The 19,121-nt window shown below is 46.1% G+C and overlaps 2 protein-coding genes across 2 annotated transcripts in view; both read left to right on the top strand.

The window, feature by feature from the left end:
- Positions 1–18,776, top strand: part of LOC144510479 (uncharacterized) — a 152,970-nt gene extending 134,194 nt beyond the window's left edge. Inside the window, exon 2 of the mRNA XM_078239936.1 lies at positions 16,201–18,776. The gene's annotated coding sequence lies outside the window, so the exon portion shown is untranslated. The remainder of the gene's footprint in view (positions 1–16,200) is intronic.
- On the top strand, positions 15,167–16,203 carry LOC144510477 (uncharacterized). The gene has a single exon (XM_078239934.1). The coding sequence runs from the start codon at positions 15,293–15,295 to the stop codon at positions 16,049–16,051; it is 759 nt and encodes a 252-aa protein (XP_078096060.1). The 5' UTR covers positions 15,167–15,292; the 3' UTR covers positions 16,052–16,203.
- Positions 18,777–19,121: the final 345 nt, after the last annotated feature.

Raw genomic sequence — 19,121 nt, forward strand, 5'->3', positions numbered from 1 at the left:
AGGACACAGCCTTGTGGGGCACCAGTGTTGAGGATGATCGTGGAAGAGGTGTTGTTGCCTATCTTTACTGATTGTGGTCTGTGAGTTAGGAAGTCTAGGGTCCAGTCGCAGAGGGAGGAGCCGAGACCCAGGCCACAGAGTTTGGAGATGAGTTTTGTAGGAATAATAGTGTTGAAGACTGAGCTGTAGTCAATAAATAGGAGTCTAACATAGGTGTCTTTGTTATCTAGCTGTTCCAGGTTGAGTGTAGGGCCAGTGAGATGGCATGTGCTGTGGACCTGCTGAGGCGATAGGCAAACTGTAGTGGATCCAGGCAATCTGGGAGGCCGGAATTGATTTGTGCCATGACTAACTTAGTAAAATAAGTCAGGATCTGGCCAAGGTAGACTGGGAACAGTTACTTGTGGGAAAATTTACAGAAGAGCACTGGGGGAAGGAAAAAGGGAATGGGGAGAGTACGTGCCCAGCATGTTCCCTCCAGGGTTATAGGAAGGAGTAACAAGCACAGAGAACCATGAATGAATGACCAGAGATATTTAGGATATGATGAGAAGGAAAAGAGAGACCTTTAGCAGGTACAAGTTAAAGTTTATTTATTATTGTCACAACTAGGCTTACATTAGCACTGCAATGAAGTAACTATGAAAATCCCATAGTCACCACACTCTGGCACCTGTTCGGGTACACTGAGGGAGAATTTATCATGGCCAATGCCCCTAACCAGCACATCTTCCAGACTGTGGGAGGAAACTGGAGCACCCGGAAGAAACCCTCCCAGACACGGGGAGAATGTGCAAACTCCACACAGACAGTGACCCAAGGCAGGAATCGAACCTGGGTCCCTGTGAGGCAGCAATGCTAACCACTGTGCCGCTGTGTCACCATGCTGCCCATCAGGGGAACAAATCATCAGAGGCATTAGTAGAATACAGAAAATACAAGGTGGAGCTTAAGAAAGCAGGTAGAAGAGCAAAGAGGGAATATGAGAAAGCTCTGGCTGGTAAAAGTAGGGAAAATCCCCAGGATATTCTGTCAGTGTATCAATGGGAAGAGGATAACCAGGGAAAGAGAAGGGCCCATTTGGGACCAAGGGGGAAAACTAGGTGGAGCTAGAGGACATTGGCAGAGTGTGGAACAACTATATCACTTCCGTCTTCACCTAAGAGAATGAGGATCAAGATATGAAACTTGGAGAGAGAATGCGAGGTTCATGAGCAAATTGACATAATGAGTAACAGGGTATTGGAGGCGCTGGCAGCCCCTTAAAAATGGATAATTCTCCAGGTCCGGATGATTTGTGGCCCAGGCTGCTGAGGGAGGAAGTTGCAGGGGCTCTGACCCAAATTTTCGCTCCCTCTCTCGCCATGGGGGAGCTGCCAGAGGACTGGAGACAGTTAATGTGGTTCTGTTATTTAAGAAGGGTTGTAGAGATAAGCCAGGAACTACAGACCAATGAGTTTAACATCAATGGAGGGGGTGCAGAGGTGATTCACCAGGATGCTTCCTGTGATGGAACATTTAAGTTGTGAAGAGAGGTTGGATAGGTTTGGGTTGTTTTTGTTGGAGCAGAGAAATACTGAGGGGCGACCTGATCGAGGTGCACAAGATTATGAGAGACATGGACAGAGTGGATAAGGAGCAGCTGTTCCCCTGAATTGAAGGGTCAGTCATGAACAGACATAGGTTCAAGGTGAGGGGCAGGAGGTTTAGGGGGGATGTGAGGAAAAACTTTTTTTACCTAGAGGGTGGCAACGGCCTGGAATGCGTTGCCTGGGAGGGTGGTGGAGGCGGGTTGCCTCACATCCTTTAAAAATTATCTGGATGAGCACTTGGCACATCATAATATTCAGGGCTATGGGCCAAATGCTGGTAGATGGGATTAGGTCGGTAAGTCAGGTATTTCTTGTGTCAGTACAGACTCGATGGGCCAAAGGGCCTCTTTTGCAATGAGCGATTCTGTGATTCCGTGTCTTTTAATCAATGGGTAAAAACTCGGAGACAAACTGCTTAGTTTGTTTATGACTGTCACAAACTATGATAATCACGGGGTGGCACAGTGGTTAGCACTGCTGCCTCACAGCGCCAGGGACCCAGGTTCAATTCCGACCTTGGGTCGCTGTGTGGAGTTTGCATGTTGTCCCCGTGTTTGTGTGGGTTTCCTCCAGGTGCTCCGGTTTCCTTTCACAGTCCAGATATGTTCAGGTTAGGCGGAGTGGCCATATTAAATTTCCTCTTAGTATCGGGGAGATTAGCAGGGTAGCCTGGGGTTACGGGGATAGGGCCGGGTGGGATTGTTGTTGGTGTAGGCTCGATGGGGTGAGTGGCCTCTCCTGCACTGTAGTGATTCTATGATCATCCTTCAAAAAATCAATGTTAAAATCCCCACATACAAATCCCATCCTCTTTTCGTTAACCTTAGTTAACATTCTTTCCAGACTATCTTTAAATGTCCCGATGTTAAGAAAGGGAATAGAAATGACCCTGGTAATTATAGGCTGGTTAGTCTTACTTCGGTGGTCGGTAAGTTGATGGAAAAGGTCCTCAGGGATAGGATTTACGACCATTTAGAAAGATGCGGATTAATCCGGGATAGTCAGCATGGATTCGTGAAGGGCAAGTCTTGCCTCACAAATTTGATAGAATTTTTTGAGGAGGTAACTAAGTGTGCAGATGAAGGTAGTGCAGTTGATGCCATATACATGGATTTTAGTAAGGCGTTTGATAAAGTCCCCCACGGTCGGCTTATGAATAAAGTAAGGATGTGTGGGATAGAGGGAAGTTTGGCCGATTGGATAGGTAACTGGCTATCTAACAGAAGACAGAGGGTGGTGGTGGATGGAAAATTTTCGGACTGGAAACCGGTTACCAGCGGAGTGCCATAGGGATCAGTGCTTGGTCCTCTGCTATTTGTAATTTTTATAAATGACTTGGAGGAGGGGGCTGAAGGGTGGATCAGTAAATTTGCTGATGACACCAAGATTGGTGGAGTAGTGGATGAGGTGGAGGGCTGTTGTAGGCTGCAAAGAGATATAGATAGGATGCAGAGCTGGGCTGAAAAATGGCAAATGGAGTTTAACCCTGACTAATGCGAGGTGATTCATTTTGGTAGGACTAATTTTAATGTGGATTACAGGGTCAAAGGTAGGGTTCTGAAGAATGTGGAGGAACAGAGAGATCTTGGGGTTCATATCCATAGATCTCTGAAGGTTGCCACTCAAGTGGATAGAGCCGTGAAGAAGGCCTATAATGTGTTGGCGTTCATTAACAGGGGGTTTGAGTTTAAGAGCCGTGGGGTTATGCTGCAACTGTACAGGACCTTGGTGAGACCACATTTGGAATATTGTGTGCAGTTCTGGTCACCTCACTATAAGAAGGATGTGGAGACACTGGAAAGAGTGCAAAGGAGATTTACCAGGATGCTGCCTGGTTTGGAGGGTAGGTCTTATGAGGAAAGGTTGAGGGAACTTGGGCTTTTCTCTTTGGAGCGGAGGAGGTTGAGAGGAGACTTGGTAGAGGTTTATAAGATGATGAGGGGGATAGATAGAGTGAACGTTCAAAGACTATTTCCTCGGGTGAATGGAGCGGTAACTAGGGGGCATAACTATAGGGTTCATGGTGGGAGATATAGGAAGGATGTCCAAGGTAGGTTTTTTACTCAGAGAGTGGTTGGGGTCTGGAATGGACTGCCTGCAGGGATAGTGGAGTCAGAAACTTTAGGAACATTTCAGAAGCTATTGGATAGGCACATGGAGTACTTCGGGATGATGGGGAGGAAATAGCTTGATCTGGGTTTCAGACAAAGCTCGGCACAACATCGTGGGCCGAAGGGCCTGTTCTGTGCTGTACTGTTCTACGTTCTATGTTAGTTCCTGGTCTCCTGGATACACAACTAACAGCCACATTTTTACCTTTCTCAATAATAATTTCCACAGTTATGTTTTCCATCACGGCATCAGTATCAATGTCCGAGTGACTTCTAATTAAAAATTCTACCCACACACAAAGCCAGAACCCCTTTTTTATGTGTCCGATTAATGTAGCTCATCTCATAGCCTTCAAATTCAAATTCATCACCCTCCCTAAATCAAGCCAAGTCACTGATACAGTGACCACATTCAACTGGGTTTTAAAATAATTCAAATACTCTGATCTCCTGAATGTTTGAGTTTAAACTTCTAATACTAAGATGAATAAGTGGTACAACACCTTCCAAACTCTGAGTCACGTTAAATTATTCATCAGTATTAATAGTATTATTTAAGAAGGGTAGGAAGGATAACCCGGGAAATTAGAGGCCGGTGAGCTTGACGTCCGTGGTCGGGAAGTTGTTGGAGAGGATTCTTAGAGACAGGATGTATGCGCATTTAGAAAGAAATAAACTCATTAACGATAGTCAGCAAGGTTTTGTGAGAGGGAGGTCATGCCTCACTAACCTGGTGGAGTTTTTTGAAGAAGTGACTAGAATGGTTGACGAGGGAAGGGCCGTGGATGTCGTCTATATGGACTTTAGTAAAGCGTTTGACAAAGTCCCTCATGGTAGGTTGGTGCAAAAGGTTGGATCTCATGGGCTAAAGGGGGAGGTGGCTAGATGGGTGGAGAACTGGCTTGGTCACAGAAGACAGAGGGTGGTAGTGGAAGGGTCTTTTTCCGGCTGGATGCCTGTGACTAGTGGTGTTCCGCAGGGCTCTGTATTGGGACCTCTGCTGTTCGTGATTTATATAAACGATCTGGAAGAAGGTGTAACTGGGGTGATCAGTAAGTTTGCGGACGACACGAAAATGGCTGGACTTGCAGATAGTGAGGAACATTGTCAGAGGCTCCAGAAGGATATAGATAGGCTGGAAATTTGGGCAAAGAAATGGCAGATGGAGTTCAATCCAGATAAATGCGAAGTGATGCATTTTGGTAGAACTAACATAGGGGGGAGCTATACGATAAATGGCAGAACCATAAAGGGTGTAGATACGCAGAGGGACCTGGGTGTGCAAGTCCACAGATCCTTGAAGGTGACGACACAGGTGGAGAAGGTAGTGAAGAAGGCATATGGCATGCTTGCCTTTATAGGACGGGGCATAGAGTATAAAAGTTGGGGTCTGATGTTGCAGTTGTATAGAACGTTGGTTCGGCAGCATTTGGAATACTGCGCCCAGTTCTGGTCGCCACACTACCAGAAGGACGTGGAGGCTTTGGAGAGAGTGCAGAGGAGGTTTACCAGGATGTTGCCTGGTATGGACGGGCTTAGTTATGAGGAGAGATTGGGTAAACTGGGGTTGTTCTCACTGGAAAGACGGAGGATGAGGGGTGACCTAATAGAGGTGTATACAATTATGAAAGGCATAGATAGGGTGAACGGTGGGAAGCCTTTTCCCAGATCGGTGGTGACGTTCACGAGGGGTCATAGGTTCAAGGTGACGGGGGGGGAGGTTTAACACGGATATCAGAAGGACGTATTTTACACAGAGGGTGGTGGGGGCCTGGAATGCGCTGCAGGCAAGGTGGTGGAGGCGGACACACTGGGAACGTTTAAGACTTATCTAGATAGCCACATGAACGGAGTAGGAATGGAGGGATACAAAAGAATGGTCTAGTTTGGACCAGTGAGCGGCGTGGGCTTGGAGGGCCGAAGGGCCTGTTCCTGTGCTGTATTGTTCTTTGTTCTTTGTTGTTAATCACATTAGGTACATTACAGAGCTAGGGGTCATAGTTTGAGGATAAACCTTTTAGAACTGAGGTGTGGAGAAATTTCTTCACCCAGAGTGTGGTGAAGGTGTGGAATTCACTACCACAGAATGTAAATCAGGCCAAAATGTTGTCTGATTTGAAGAAGAAATTAGTTATAGCTCTTGGGGCTAAAGGGATCTAGGGATATTGGCGGGGGGCGGCGAGGTGAGGGGAGGGGGGAATCAGGATATTGAATTTGATGATCAGCTATGATCAAAGTCACTGGCTCCGAATGGCCTCCTCCTGCTTCTGTTTTCTGTGTTTACAGCTCTCTGGACTCAACATTGAATTCAACAACTTCAGACTTTGACCTTTCTGCATCTTAAACCTTATTTTAAAAAAAATTCCAATGCAAATCCCCCGCCCCCCCCCCCCCCCCCTCCCACACTGGGTCCCCCTCCCACACCGGGCCATCTGTCTTTTGTTCTCAAGGTTGCTAAATTTTGTTTCAGTCTCTCCCAGCTCCAGTTGAATATCTGACACATTCTCCCTCTCTCCAGTTCTGATGAAGAGCCAAAGTCACTCGAAACGTTGACTCTGTTTATCTCTCCCTGCAGATGCTGCCAGACCTGCTGAGTATTTCAGCTTTCTCTGTTCTTGTTTCAGATTCCAGCATCTGCAATATTTTGATCACAATCACTACAATTAACAATTATACTGTGAAAAAAGTTGCTTCTGGGATCAATATTACACTTAAAGTCACACTGGTTACACTCTGTATAATTAAAGATCTTAAAACTTAACCAAAGTTAACCAAAGATGTGCGGGTTAGGTTGATTGGCCATGCTAAAATTGCCCTTAGTGTCCTGGGATGCGTAGGTCAGAGGGATTAGTGGGTAAATATGTAGGGATATGGGGGTAGGGCCTGGGTGGGATTGTGGTCGGTGCAGACTCGATGGGCCGAATGGCCTCTTTCTGTGCTGTAGGGATTCTAAGATATTCTAAGATTCTAAGATTAACCCTTCACACCTTTCATAAATATTATCTCATTTCATATCCCCATACAGAGATGAATTCATATTTCTGAATCCAGCATCAATGCTATTAAATGGGAAGATTCCCACTCCCATAAAGGCTACTATACCTTTAAGAATTTTTTAAAAAATCATGTTCTCTGCAGTTTGTTTGTAAGCAAGCCTGTTTGTGTCATTGTGGCACCAGCTGCCTGGCTAGATGTCCTTTGACTGCTGCTTAAATGGTTTAAATGGGGTTTTGTTTATTTTCACTCTGGGCCTAATGCACTTTCTGGGAGTTTACAACCTTTTGAAGTGTTGTGGGAAGATTGACAAGTCAAAGTCAGGTGGTTTTTACAGAGGAATCCAAGGATTCACTTTCAGTTTTAGTTAGGAGCTGTGTGGAATCCAGACTGAAAGGCAGTATTTCTGTGCCTCTCTCCCTGTTAGTAGAAATTCTACTATGTTAGAAGCAGTTTTTTTTCACCTTCCTGGAGTGAAAATTCTGATGTTGGTGGTTTGCTAGCTAGAGGCCAGAATGACGTTATCCTGACCTCAAGGTGCTGGGAGTTCCGGAATGGAGAAGCCAGAGTTTCAATTCTCTATCCAAAGAACTCATTCACAGCAGGTATTGCTGAGCTGCAAAACAGGAGCATTCTCATTTTCTGTACTAAATTTGGGACAGGTGTATGTTTATAAGGAGGTTTGTTGTATTGGAACAGTGCATTAAGTTGTTAAGGTTTGTACAATATCATGTTTTTGTTTGTAAATGCTAAAAGCTATTGCTAATTTTTGTTCTATGTGTTAAGTGTATTCTTCATTAAACTTTGTTTGATAAAAGCTCCCTGGTGGATTATTTGAATCATACCTGAAGTGAAACATCTCGGGCTTAACCTAGCCAAGATTCAAAGTGCAAAACTTATGGTCTAGGCTGACTTCATAAAAGACCTTGGAATTTCTGACCTGGATTATAACACAATGATTACAGTCCCAATTACAGTGCAGCCCCGTTGTAACACGATGGTTGGGGTCCATAAAATGTTATCGCGAATGTTATCGGGGTTGCGCTAAATCACTGAACCGGAAACTGCAAAAAAAGGGTCCAATGATTCATCCCGTCATATCCGATTTCGCGCTAAATTGGGGTGCGTAAAATCGGGGTTCCAGTGTGCTACTTTCCCTACCTGTGTTTCTGAGTTATATCGGAACACAATCTGTGCCTTCATGTTTTATGTATCGAACGCTCGATACTCACATTACTCATAGTTTCTCTATGAATTCCACCTTGTAAAATGTGTCATTTGATGTTAATAAAATGCAGCCACAAATTCATTGCAGTAAATGTAACTTTATTTTGATCTAATTGCATACGTTTTCACTTCTGAGATTCCTGTTCAATTTAACAAATAGCTTCCAGTTCCGAGTCCGAGCTGCTGGAATCATCTTCTGTTTCCTTATCGACTGTGCATGTCTGCCGATGTCAGCGTTCCTCCTTGTGAGATGCTCATTGATACACATCAGATTCCTCCAATCTCTTGGCCTCTTTTCACACAGTGGTTAGCACTGTTGCCTCACAGCGCCTGGGATCCAGGTTCGATTCCGGCCTTGGGTCACTGTTTGGGAGGAGGAGTTTGCCTGTGTCTGCCTGTGTCTGCATGAGTTTCCTCCTGGTGCTCCAGTTTCCTCCCACAGTCCAAAGATGTGCTGGTTAGATGCATTGACTGTGCTAAATTGACCCAAATTGATTCTGGGGATGAAAGGGTTGATGTATGAGGAGAGATTAAACAGTTTGGGCTTATTCTTGCTGGAGTTCAGAAGGATGAGAGGGGATCTGATTGAGATGTATAAAATTTTAAAAGGGATTGATAAAGTAAAGTATTTCAGGACCACTTCATGCTCTCATCTAGACCTGGAAAAAAATTATCAATTTGCTTCCAATTTCCACCGCTCTATCACCTTCACATGGTCCATCTCTGACACTTCTCTTCCCTTCCTTGACTTCTCTGTCTCCATTTCTGGTGATAAACTGTCCACTAGTATTCATTATAAGCCCACTGACTCCCACAATTACCTTGACTACAGCTCTTCACACCCCACATCCTGTAAGGATTCCATCCCATTCTCTCAGTTCCTTCGCCTCCGGCGCATCTGATCTGATTATGTCACTTTCCAAGATAGTGCTGCCAATATGGCTTCCTTCTTTCTCAATCGTGGTTTTCCACCCACTGTGGTTGACAGGGCTCTCAACCACGTCCAACCCACCCCTGGACCACTGCTCTCAACCTCTCCTCTCCCTCCTAGAACCAGGATAGGGTCCTCCTTGTCCTCACTTTTCACCCCAACAGTCTCTGCATTCAAAGGATCATCCTCCGCCATTTTCGCCAACTCCTACATGATGCCACTACTCAACACACCTTCCCCTCACCCTGCCCCCCCCTCCCCCTTCCCCATCCCCATCAGCATTCCACAGGGATCGTTCTCTCCAGGACACCCAGGTCCACTCCTCCATCACACCCAACACCTCACCCCCTGCCCACAGCACTTCCTATGCAATCGTAGAAGGTGCAGCACCAGCCCCTATGCCTCCTCCCTGCTCACCATCCCAGGTCCTAAACACCCCTTTCAGGTGAAGCAGCACTTCACATGCACCTCCCTCAATCTGGTCTATTGCATTCACTGCCCAATGCGGTGCACTCTACATCGGAAAGACAAAACGCAGACTGGGTGACCGCTTTGCAGAAAACCTTTGGTCTGTCCACAAGCAGACCCAGACCTTCCTGTCGCTTGCCACTTCAACACACCACCCTACCCTCCTGTCCACATGTTCATCCTTGGCCTTTTGCAATGTTCTAGTGAAACCCCCACACAAACTGGAGGAACAGCACCTCATCTTCCCATTGGGCATTTTACAGCCGTCTGGACTGAACATTGTGTTCAGAGGATGAATTCTCTCCTCCACCTTCCCCCCCATTTCCATTTATTTTATTCCATTTCATTTCATCCTATTCATCCATTTTATCATCCTTTTTCACTTCTATTTTTCTACTTCTCCATTCCAGCTCTCCTTCTTTCCACACCCTCCCCCTCCTCACCCGGCAGTGCAACTGCCACATTCCTCAGGCAATCCTTTAGCAATCTGTACCTCTGTTCTACCATTCATTCACTCTGATCACTTAATGGACACTTTTAGCACCTTCTAAGCCTCCTGTATCCTAATTTACGTTTCCTTTGTCCAACCACTCCTATCCCCCTGCACCCCAATTTTCTTTGATTTTCTTTGCTCTGAGCTCTAACGAAGGCTCATATAAACCCAACATTCTATTCTCTCTCCACAGATGCTGTCAGGCCGGCTGAGATTTTCCAGCATTTTCTGTTTTTGTTTCAGATTCCAGCATCTGCAGTATTTCAATTTTATCTTGATAAAGTAAATGCAGGCCAAATGTTTCCTCTTATGGAGGTGTCTAGAACAAGAGGTCACAGGTATAGGTTGAGAGGTGGTAGATTTAAAACTGAGATGAGGAGAAATTGCTTCTCGCAGAGGGTGGTAATTTCGTGAAACTCACAGACCCATAGCGCATTTAGAAGAAATTTAGAAACCCTACAGTGCAGAAAGAGGCCATTTGGTCCATCGAGTCTGCACCGACCACAATCCCACCCAGGCCCTACCCCCATATCCCTACATATTTACCCACTAATCCCTCTAACCTACACATCTCAGGACACTAAGGGGCAATTTTTAGCATAGCCAATCAACCTAACCCGCACATCTTTGGACTGTGGGAGGAAACCGGAGCACCCGGAGAAAACCCACGCAGACATGAGGAGAATGTGCAAACTCCACACAGACATTGACCCAAGCCGGAAATCGAACCCTGGAGCTGTGAAGCAGCAGTGCTAACCACTGTGCCACCGTGCCGTGCGGTGGAGTCTGAATCGTTAAATGCTTTCAAGAAGAAGATAGATATATTTTGAATAAAAAAGTGAAAGAGGGATACAGGGAACAGGTGGGGAGATGGATTTGAGACCAGGGAGAGATCAGCCATGATCTGATTGAATGGCAGAGTAGGCTCCAAGGGGTGAATGTGCCGACTTCTGCTCCTAATTCCTATGTTCCTTCGTGTCCAAAAGATGTGTAGGTTAGGTGCATTAGCCATGGTAAATGCGCGGGGTTATGGGGATCAGGTGAATGGGTGGCCTGGGTAAGATGCTCTTTTGCAGAGTCGGTGCAGACTCGATGGGCTGAGTGGCCTCCTTCTGCACTGTAGGGATCCTATGGTAAGTGAATCTTTTCATTACAATTCACCATTCTCATTATGATGGCTTCCTTTTCCTTTTTTTTTTTCTTCCACGGGGGAGTATGGCCTGCAGAAATATCATTCCTCTCTCTACTGATCCCTCTATCAGTGAAACAGCGAATCACTCTGTTTTCCAGGGGGGTTCAATTCACCCACCTATACATCAGGGTCACCTTGTTCAGGAGATGCTGCTCTTGTCGTGTCTGATGTCTGATTTCCAATCCATTGACGATGAGATCTTCCATCCTTGTCCATTGCTGCAACGTTTCCACTCAACCACAATGAAGACCACAAGACGCAGGAGCAGAAGTGGGCCATCCAGTCTGCTCCACCATTCAGTGAGATTGTGGTGACTTGAGATCACAAATAAGGTAAACAAAAGTGTTGTTTCAAATGAGGAACTTCTTTATGTAAGTAAATAACAAAGGTTAATAATTCCAGTAACTTAGCAGAACAATGATTACAGTGAAAACAGGAGCACTTAGCAAAACAGGTCTTGCTTACAGGTCACGCTCTTGCAAACTGAAAAACTCGCTCAAAGCCTGCACATCTCAGAACCCTCAACAGAAGCCAGTAAAACAATTACAACAGCAAAAACACTCGTAGTCAAAATGACACTCGGTAACAGAGATCATGACTGATCTGATGTGATAATCCTCAACTTCACTTTCCCAATTTATCCTCATGGCCCTCGATTTCCTCACTGATTAAAAATCTGTCTATCTCAGCCTTGAACATACTTAACGACCCAGCCTCTACACAGCTCTCTGCGATAAAGAATTCCACAAATTCACTACCTTCTGAGAGAAGAAATCTTTTCTCATCTCTGTCCTAAAGGGATGACCCATTACTCTGAGATTATTCTCACTCGTCCAGGACTCTTCCACAAGGGGAAACGACCTTTCAGCATCTACCTCTGTCAAGCCCCCTGAGAATTTCATGTGTCTCAATAAGCTCACGTCTCATTCTTCTAAACTTCATGAGTTACAGGCCCAACTTACTCAACCTCTCCTCATAAGAGAATCCCTCCATACCCAGGATCAACCCTTGGACTGTCCCCAATGCCAGTGTATATGTGCCACCAGGGCAGCACGGTGGCACAGTTGTTAGCACTGCTGCCTCACAGCGCCAGGGACCCGGGTTCGATTCCCAGCTTGGGTCACTAACTGCGGAATCTGCGCGTTCTCTGCATGGGTATCCTCCGGGTGCTCCGGTTTTTCCCACAGTCCGAAAGACATGCAGATTAGGCGCATTGGCCATGCTAAATTCTCCCTCAGTGTACCCGAACAGGTGCCGCCGTGTGGCGACTAGGAGATTTTCACAGTAACTTCATTGCAGTGTTAATGTAAGCCTACTTGTGACACTAATAATAAATAAAATAAAATCTTTCCTTAGATAATTTGACCAAAACTGTTCATGGTATTCCAGTTGTGGTCTAACTAGTGTTTAGTTTTCCCTAATTTTATACTCCATTCCCTTTGAAATAAAGGCCACCTTCCATTTGCTTCCCTATTACCTGCTGAATGTGCATGCTAGCTTTGTGTGGTTTATGCAAAAGGACCCCCAAATCCCTCTGTGCTGCAGCTTTCTGCAGTCTTTCTCCATTTAAATATTATTCAGCTCCTTTATTCTTCCTACCAAAATGCATAACTTCACATTTTTCAACATTAAATTCCATCTGCCAAGTTTTTATCCACTCACTTAACCTCCCTGTGTCCAAAAGAGTGAACCAATTAAACAAAGCAATGAGCACAAAGGACAAATAAACCAATGGAGAAATTCATAAATTGAAAACGACACTGACAAACAACATAAATGCCAAAGTAAACTTGCCCCCCCCTCAATCGCCCGCTGCCTGGAACTGTTAGTAAGTTAGGCCAGGCCCAGTGGCAGGTTCACAAGGGGGTCCTCCTGCCTCCCAGCAACCCCCTCTGCATCGGGTGCTTGAAGATCAGGAGCATGGGAATTAAGTAAAAACAAAACTGGAGTAAAAGCTTTTTCAAATAGCTGACAAGGGAGTGCAGTCCATTACAACTTACACACATACGGCTAATGAACTCCACAAGGCTGAAAAAGACACAGCATCTTGGGAATGTGTGAACCAATACAACCTATGGTTGAATGGGACTGCTGCGTGCAGTGCCCACCACACCAGGACTCCGATGGAAAACGCATTATATGGGCTCAAGTAACCATCCAATCAATGCCCTCCATCTATACAGACTTATCTCAGTTGATTCAATCAACATCCACAGTCTGAATATAAAAGGTTCGCTATGACTAGCCTGGTGTCTTCACAGGCTGCATGACTGAGTGAATCCCTTTCCACATTCAGAGCAGGTGTATGGCCTCTCCTTGACATGTATACACTGCTGTCTACACAAGTTGGATAAATGAGTGGATCCCTTCCCCACACAGAGCAGGCAAACAGCCTCTCCTCAGTGTGAACTCACTGGTGTCTGACGAGGCTGGAGACATTCATGAAACCTTTACCACACACAGAGCAGGCGAATAGTCTCTCCCCAGAGTGAACCCATTGGTGCATCAGCAGATTGGCTGAGAAAGTAAATCCCTTCCTGCACACGGAGCAGGGAAAAGGCCTCCCCCGGTGTGGACAGCCTGGTGTTGCAGCAGGGTTGATGACTGAGTGAACTCTTTCCCACACACAAAGCAGGTGAATGGCCTCTCCCCAGTGTGAACTCGCTGGTGTGTCTACAGGTGGGAAGGCCGCGTGAACCTGTTCCCACACTGACAGCAGGTGAATGGCCGATGCCCGGTGTGAACTCGCTAGTGCTTTTCCAGGCTGATGAATCACTAACCCTTCCCACAGGTGAACGGCCTCTCCTTAGCGTGCATTTGCTGGTAACTCCACAGGTTGGATGAAAGAGTGAATACCCTTCCACACACGGAGCAGCGGAACGTTTCCCCGGTGTGAAGTCGCTGGTGTCTCGCAAATCTGGATGCATTCCCAAAACACTTTCCACACTCAGTAAGATGAATAGCCTCTCCCCGGTGTGAACTCTCTGGTGAGCCTGAAGACAGGAAGACCTTGTAAATCCCTTCCCATACTCAGCACAGATGAATGGCCTTGTCCCACTATGAACTTGCTGGTGGGTCAGCAAACTGGTAACCTGATAAATCCCTGCCCACACACAGAACAGAGGAACGGCCTCTCGATAGTGTGAACTTGTCAGGTGTCGCAGAAGGGTTGGAAGCTGAATGAATCCCTTCCCACAAATGGAGCAGGTGAACGGCCGCTCCCGAGCATGGACATGCTCATGCGCCAGCAGGTTCGAAGACAGAGTGGAGTCCGTTCCCACACTCGGAGCAGATGAACGACCTCTCCCCGGTATGACTGCGTCGATGATTTTCCAGCTGAAATGGGGCTTTGAATCCCTTCCCACAGTCCCCACATTTCCACGGTTTCTCCATGGTGCGGGTGTCCTTGTGACTCTCCAGGTTAAACAATCAGTTAAATCTCACACAGAACACGGGTACAGTCTCTCCCCGCTGTGAATGCTGCGATGTATTTTCAGGCTGTGTAACTGGTTAAAGCTCTTTCCACACACTGCATTGGAAGACTCTCACTCGGAAAGCACAATGTTTTTAAGAGAGACCTGGGCCAACCTTTCCAGAGTCTGCACCCCCCCCTGGATTCACTTCCTTTCCCTTCAGTTGCTGCAAGTCCCCAATTTCCCCCAGAATGAGAAAGGAAATGGAAAGGGGGAGACACTGATTTCCTCACAGATGTTGCAGAGGAGGAAGTTTTAGTCTGAAGCTCATTGGCTAACTCGTGCACTGACGTCACAACGGAGTCCTGCCTGAATCAACCAATAAGAATCCGCCTGCTCCTCGGTGACGTCTCCGGGTTCCAGTGCGCACAGACACGGGAGCCCCGCCTCCTCCCATTTATCCCCCCTCTCCCCTGCACCTCCTCGAGCCAAGGTTTCCAGGCAACCGGCTGACGGCTCCGGCCAGAGCGAGAAGCCGCTCGGTGATCTCCCCCTCCCCCCTGGGCCGGGACTGCGCATGTGCAACGCAGAGGAGAAGCTGCGCATGTGCGCTGACGCTAAGGTGTTAACCAATGGGAAGAGTTAGAGGACCGGAAGGACTGTGGTCCTCCAGCCAATCAGAGTGCGGGCTTTGTGCGGAAACACACACCTGAGTGAGAGTGTTCCAGTGCACTGAGTGTGGAAAGAGCTTTAACCAGTTACACAGCCTGAAAATACATCGCAGCATTCACAGCGGGGAGAGACTGTACCCGTGTTGTGTGTGAGATTTAACTGATTGTTTAACCTGGAGAGTCACAAGGACACCCGCACCATGGAGAAACCGTGGAAATGTGGGGACTGTGGGAAGGGATACATAGCCCCATCTCGGCTGGAAACTCATCGACACAGTCACACTGGGGAGAGACCATTCAGCTGCTCTCAATGTGGGAAGGGATTCACTCGATTATCCAGTCTGCAGCAACACCAGCGAATTCACACAGGGGAGAGACCGTTCACTTGCTGTCAGTGTGGGGAGGGATTCACTCGGTTATCCAGCCTGCGGAGACATCAACGAGTTCACACTGGAGAGAAACCGTTCACCTGCTCTCACTGTGGGGAAAGATTCCGTCATTCATCCAGCCTGCAGCAACACCAGCGAGTTCACACTGGGGAGAGGCCGTTCACCTGCCCTCAATGTAGGAAGGGATTCAGTCATTCATCCAACCTGCGAGCACACCAGCGAGTTCACACTGGGGAGAGACCATTCATCTGCTCTCAGTGTGGGGAGGGATTCACTCAGTTATCCCACCTGCGGACACACCAGCAAGTTCACACTGGGGAGAAGCCATTCATCTGCTCTGTGTGTGGGAAGAGATTCAGTCGGTTATCCAACCTGCAAATACACCAGCGAGTTCACACTGGGGAGAGGCCATTCACCTGCTCTCAATGTGGGAAGGGATTTAGAGTTTCATCCCACCTGCTGACACACCAGCGAGTTCACACTGGCGAGAAGCCGTTCACCTGCTCTCAGTGTGGGAAGGGATTCAGAGTTTCATCCCAGCTGCTGAGACACCAACAAGTACATGATTGAAGACAGTGGTTGGATTCGGCTGTTATTGTTTCTGCTCTCAATTACATCCAGGACTGCATTTTGTTCATTCTCACAGTTGGTCAGTGGGGAGGGTCGGAGGGTTTCTTTCTGCTGGGCTGGGCTGGTCGGTCTCATGACTTTGCCTCCAGTGGGCTGATGCTCTTTGAGTCTTGTTGCGAATACCTGGTTTCAAATTTCACAAGGATCGCAGAGTGACAGGGTGTTAGGAAGTTCAGAAATATTTAGTCAGCATTTAGAATACAATCATAGAAACCCTGCAGTGCAGAAAGAGGCCATTTGGCCCATCGAGTCTGCACCGACCACAATCCCACCCATGCCCTACCCCATATCCGTACATATTTACCCGCTAATCCCTCTAACCTACGCAGCTCAGGACACTAAGGGGCAATTTTAGCATGGCCAATCAATCTAACCTGCACATCTTTGGGCTGTGGGAGGAAACCGGAGCACCTGGAGGAAACCCACGCAGACACGGGGAGAATGTGCAAACTCCACACAGACAGTGACCCAAGCCGGGAATCGAACCCAGGTCCCTGGAGCTGTGAAGCAGCAGTGCTAACCACTGTGCTACCGTGCCGTCCCTGTTTCTGTTTGAAACCCCTCAAATGACCATCCAATCTCCTTTGAAATTGTTTATTGTCTCCACTTCCTCCACCCTCGTAGGCAGCGCGTTCCAGGTCATTACCATTCGCTGCATCAAAATATTCTTCCTCACATCACCCCTGCATCTCTGACCCAAAACCTTAAATCTGCGTCCCCCTCATCCTTGTCCCACCAGCTAATGGGAACAGCTTTTCTATGTCCACCTTATCTAAACCTGTCAGAATCTTGTCCACCTCTATCAAATCTCCCCTCAACCTCCTTTGCTCCAAGGGGAACAACCCCAACCTGACATCGACAATAAAGAACAAACTAACAGAATATGTTAATACCTGAAATCTAATGGGAATGTTTAATTTTGGTTGAAAGATATTGTGAATATATTGTCCTGGACAATAAAGGAATTGGAATAACTCACCTTGGGTGTGGTGGAATAGAATATATCAATCTGGTATTCACCTACAGTCTAGTGAAAGTTTGGAATGTGTCGCTGGAAATCCCTCCCTAACAGCACTGTGGTTGTACCTGCACCTCAGACATTGTAACAGTTCAAGAAGGCAGTGTTGGGGTTGACCATGGCCGAAGCAGCTACACACAGACACATATTCTGTTGTAATTGAAGGACTGTAAATTGAATGTGAGGCATTATGGGACTGGACTATCTTGACTACATTCCTGTGACTGCTCAGTTTCTGCAATCACGGACCATTAAAGCTGCTCAGCAGGGGCACGACAGAGGACCTGGTGAGAATGCTCAGAATGAGTTAGAATTAAACTTATTCCAGGACCGGCTGTGCTCAGCGGCTGAGATACCCGAATCTGTAAAAAGGGGGTCTGACCAATCGAACGGTGATAGGTAGTTGGTTAAGAAGATAAGAAGCGTTCTCAGACATTGTTTAAATTATTTTATCATAAATTTGTGATAAGAACTGTAAGCAACTTGTGACCTGATAGTCGGTGAAGTGACAAGTAGCACTGGATTGAAAAGCGGACCTCTGAGAGTAGATTCTAATGGTTATAATTCTACCCAAGCATGGCCAGTGAAAAATCAGAACTCGGGTGGGGACCGGACAGGTCTCTTTCCTGCCATTTGGAAACTAAGAACAAGAAACGTATCGATAAAATGATTAGAGAATAGAGCCAACGTTTCGAGTCTGGATGATACTTCATAAGAGCTCTTATGAAGGGTGATCCAGACTTGAAACATTGGCTCTATTCTCTCTCGACAGATGTTGTCAGACCTGCTGTGATTTTCCAGCATTTTCTGTTTTTGTTTCAGATTCCAGCATCTGCAGTATTTTACTTTTATGATAAAATGATTAGGTTTGATTGGAATCCCCACGACCCTCCCGCAAAACAGAGGGAGTGGGGCAAAAGGGGAAAAAGGATAAGGATGATAAAGTCTGGGTTCTGATTCTCTGAGCCCATGTAGAATTAACAAAATGAGTGAACCAGTTTATAAAGAACAGAAGTTACCCAACCCGAATAAAAACTGATCAAATTAAAATAATTAGCTTGAGGAATATACAAAAAATTAATAGATGAAGTTTAAAAACAACTTTGTTTTGTTGTTAGAGAATTTTTAAAAATTATGTAAAGAGATGGAACCCCTTTATGTTGTGTAGAAAAGTTAACCCTTTCAGCAGACAGTTGATTTGTTTTTAAATCGCCCGGAAACTTGTGTGTCTATTTTAGTTTATAATTGAGGATTTATGGGAACCAGTTAAATGTGGAAATTTTAAGCGTAGCCTGGAGGAATTTGGAGTAACTGTGAGAATTTTATCGTGTTGTCACCTCAACCCCAGATAAAGGACAAAGATTTTGTAGGTGGTAACGTGTTTGGAATTTTAAATCAGCAAAGACTAGAAGTTGCCTATAAAATGAGGCCTTGGAAGTTGGCTTAAAAAAGATTAAGTGAGAATGAAGAATCTTCTATCTTATTTTAATCAAGGAGTTGTGAGCTTGTAGTGCTCTGTCGCTTTAAGAAGCTATAGATGTGAGAAGAATGCTGAGGATTCATTGTTTGAAATTTACGAGCTGTGAGAACCTGTGTGTTTTGTTTGTTTCATGTGGATGTTTGTAGATGTGTTTTATCATTGTTTTTGGGCTACATTTGTTCAGGTTTATCTTTCTGGGGATTTAACCTTATCTTGAATCTTTAATTAAAGGCATTTCTGGAAGTTTAAAAACAGAAAATCCAAAGATGTGCAGATTAGGTTGATTGGCCATTCTAAAATTGCCCCTTAGTGTCCTGAGATGTGTAGGTTAGAGGGATTAGTGGGTAAATGTGTAGGGATATGGGGATAGGGCCTGGGTGGGATTGTGGTTGGTGCAGACTCGATGGGCCAGATGGCCTCTTTCTGTACTGTAGGGTTTCTATGATACTCTATGAATCACAAGATGCTTAAGGAATTCATTCTGGTTATTGTTGTTGTAAAGCACATGCTAA

Source organism: Mustelus asterias, chromosome 23 (assembly GCF_964213995.1).
Source record: "Mustelus asterias chromosome 23, sMusAst1.hap1.1, whole genome shotgun sequence".
NCBI lineage: Eukaryota > Metazoa > Chordata > Chondrichthyes > Carcharhiniformes > Triakidae > Mustelus > Mustelus asterias.

Excerpts from the sequence above, each read along its gene's own strand:
- LOC144510477 (XM_078239934.1), top strand. The coding sequence starts at position 15,293 with ATGGAGAAACCGTGGAAATGTGGGGACTGTGGGAAGGGATACATAGCC.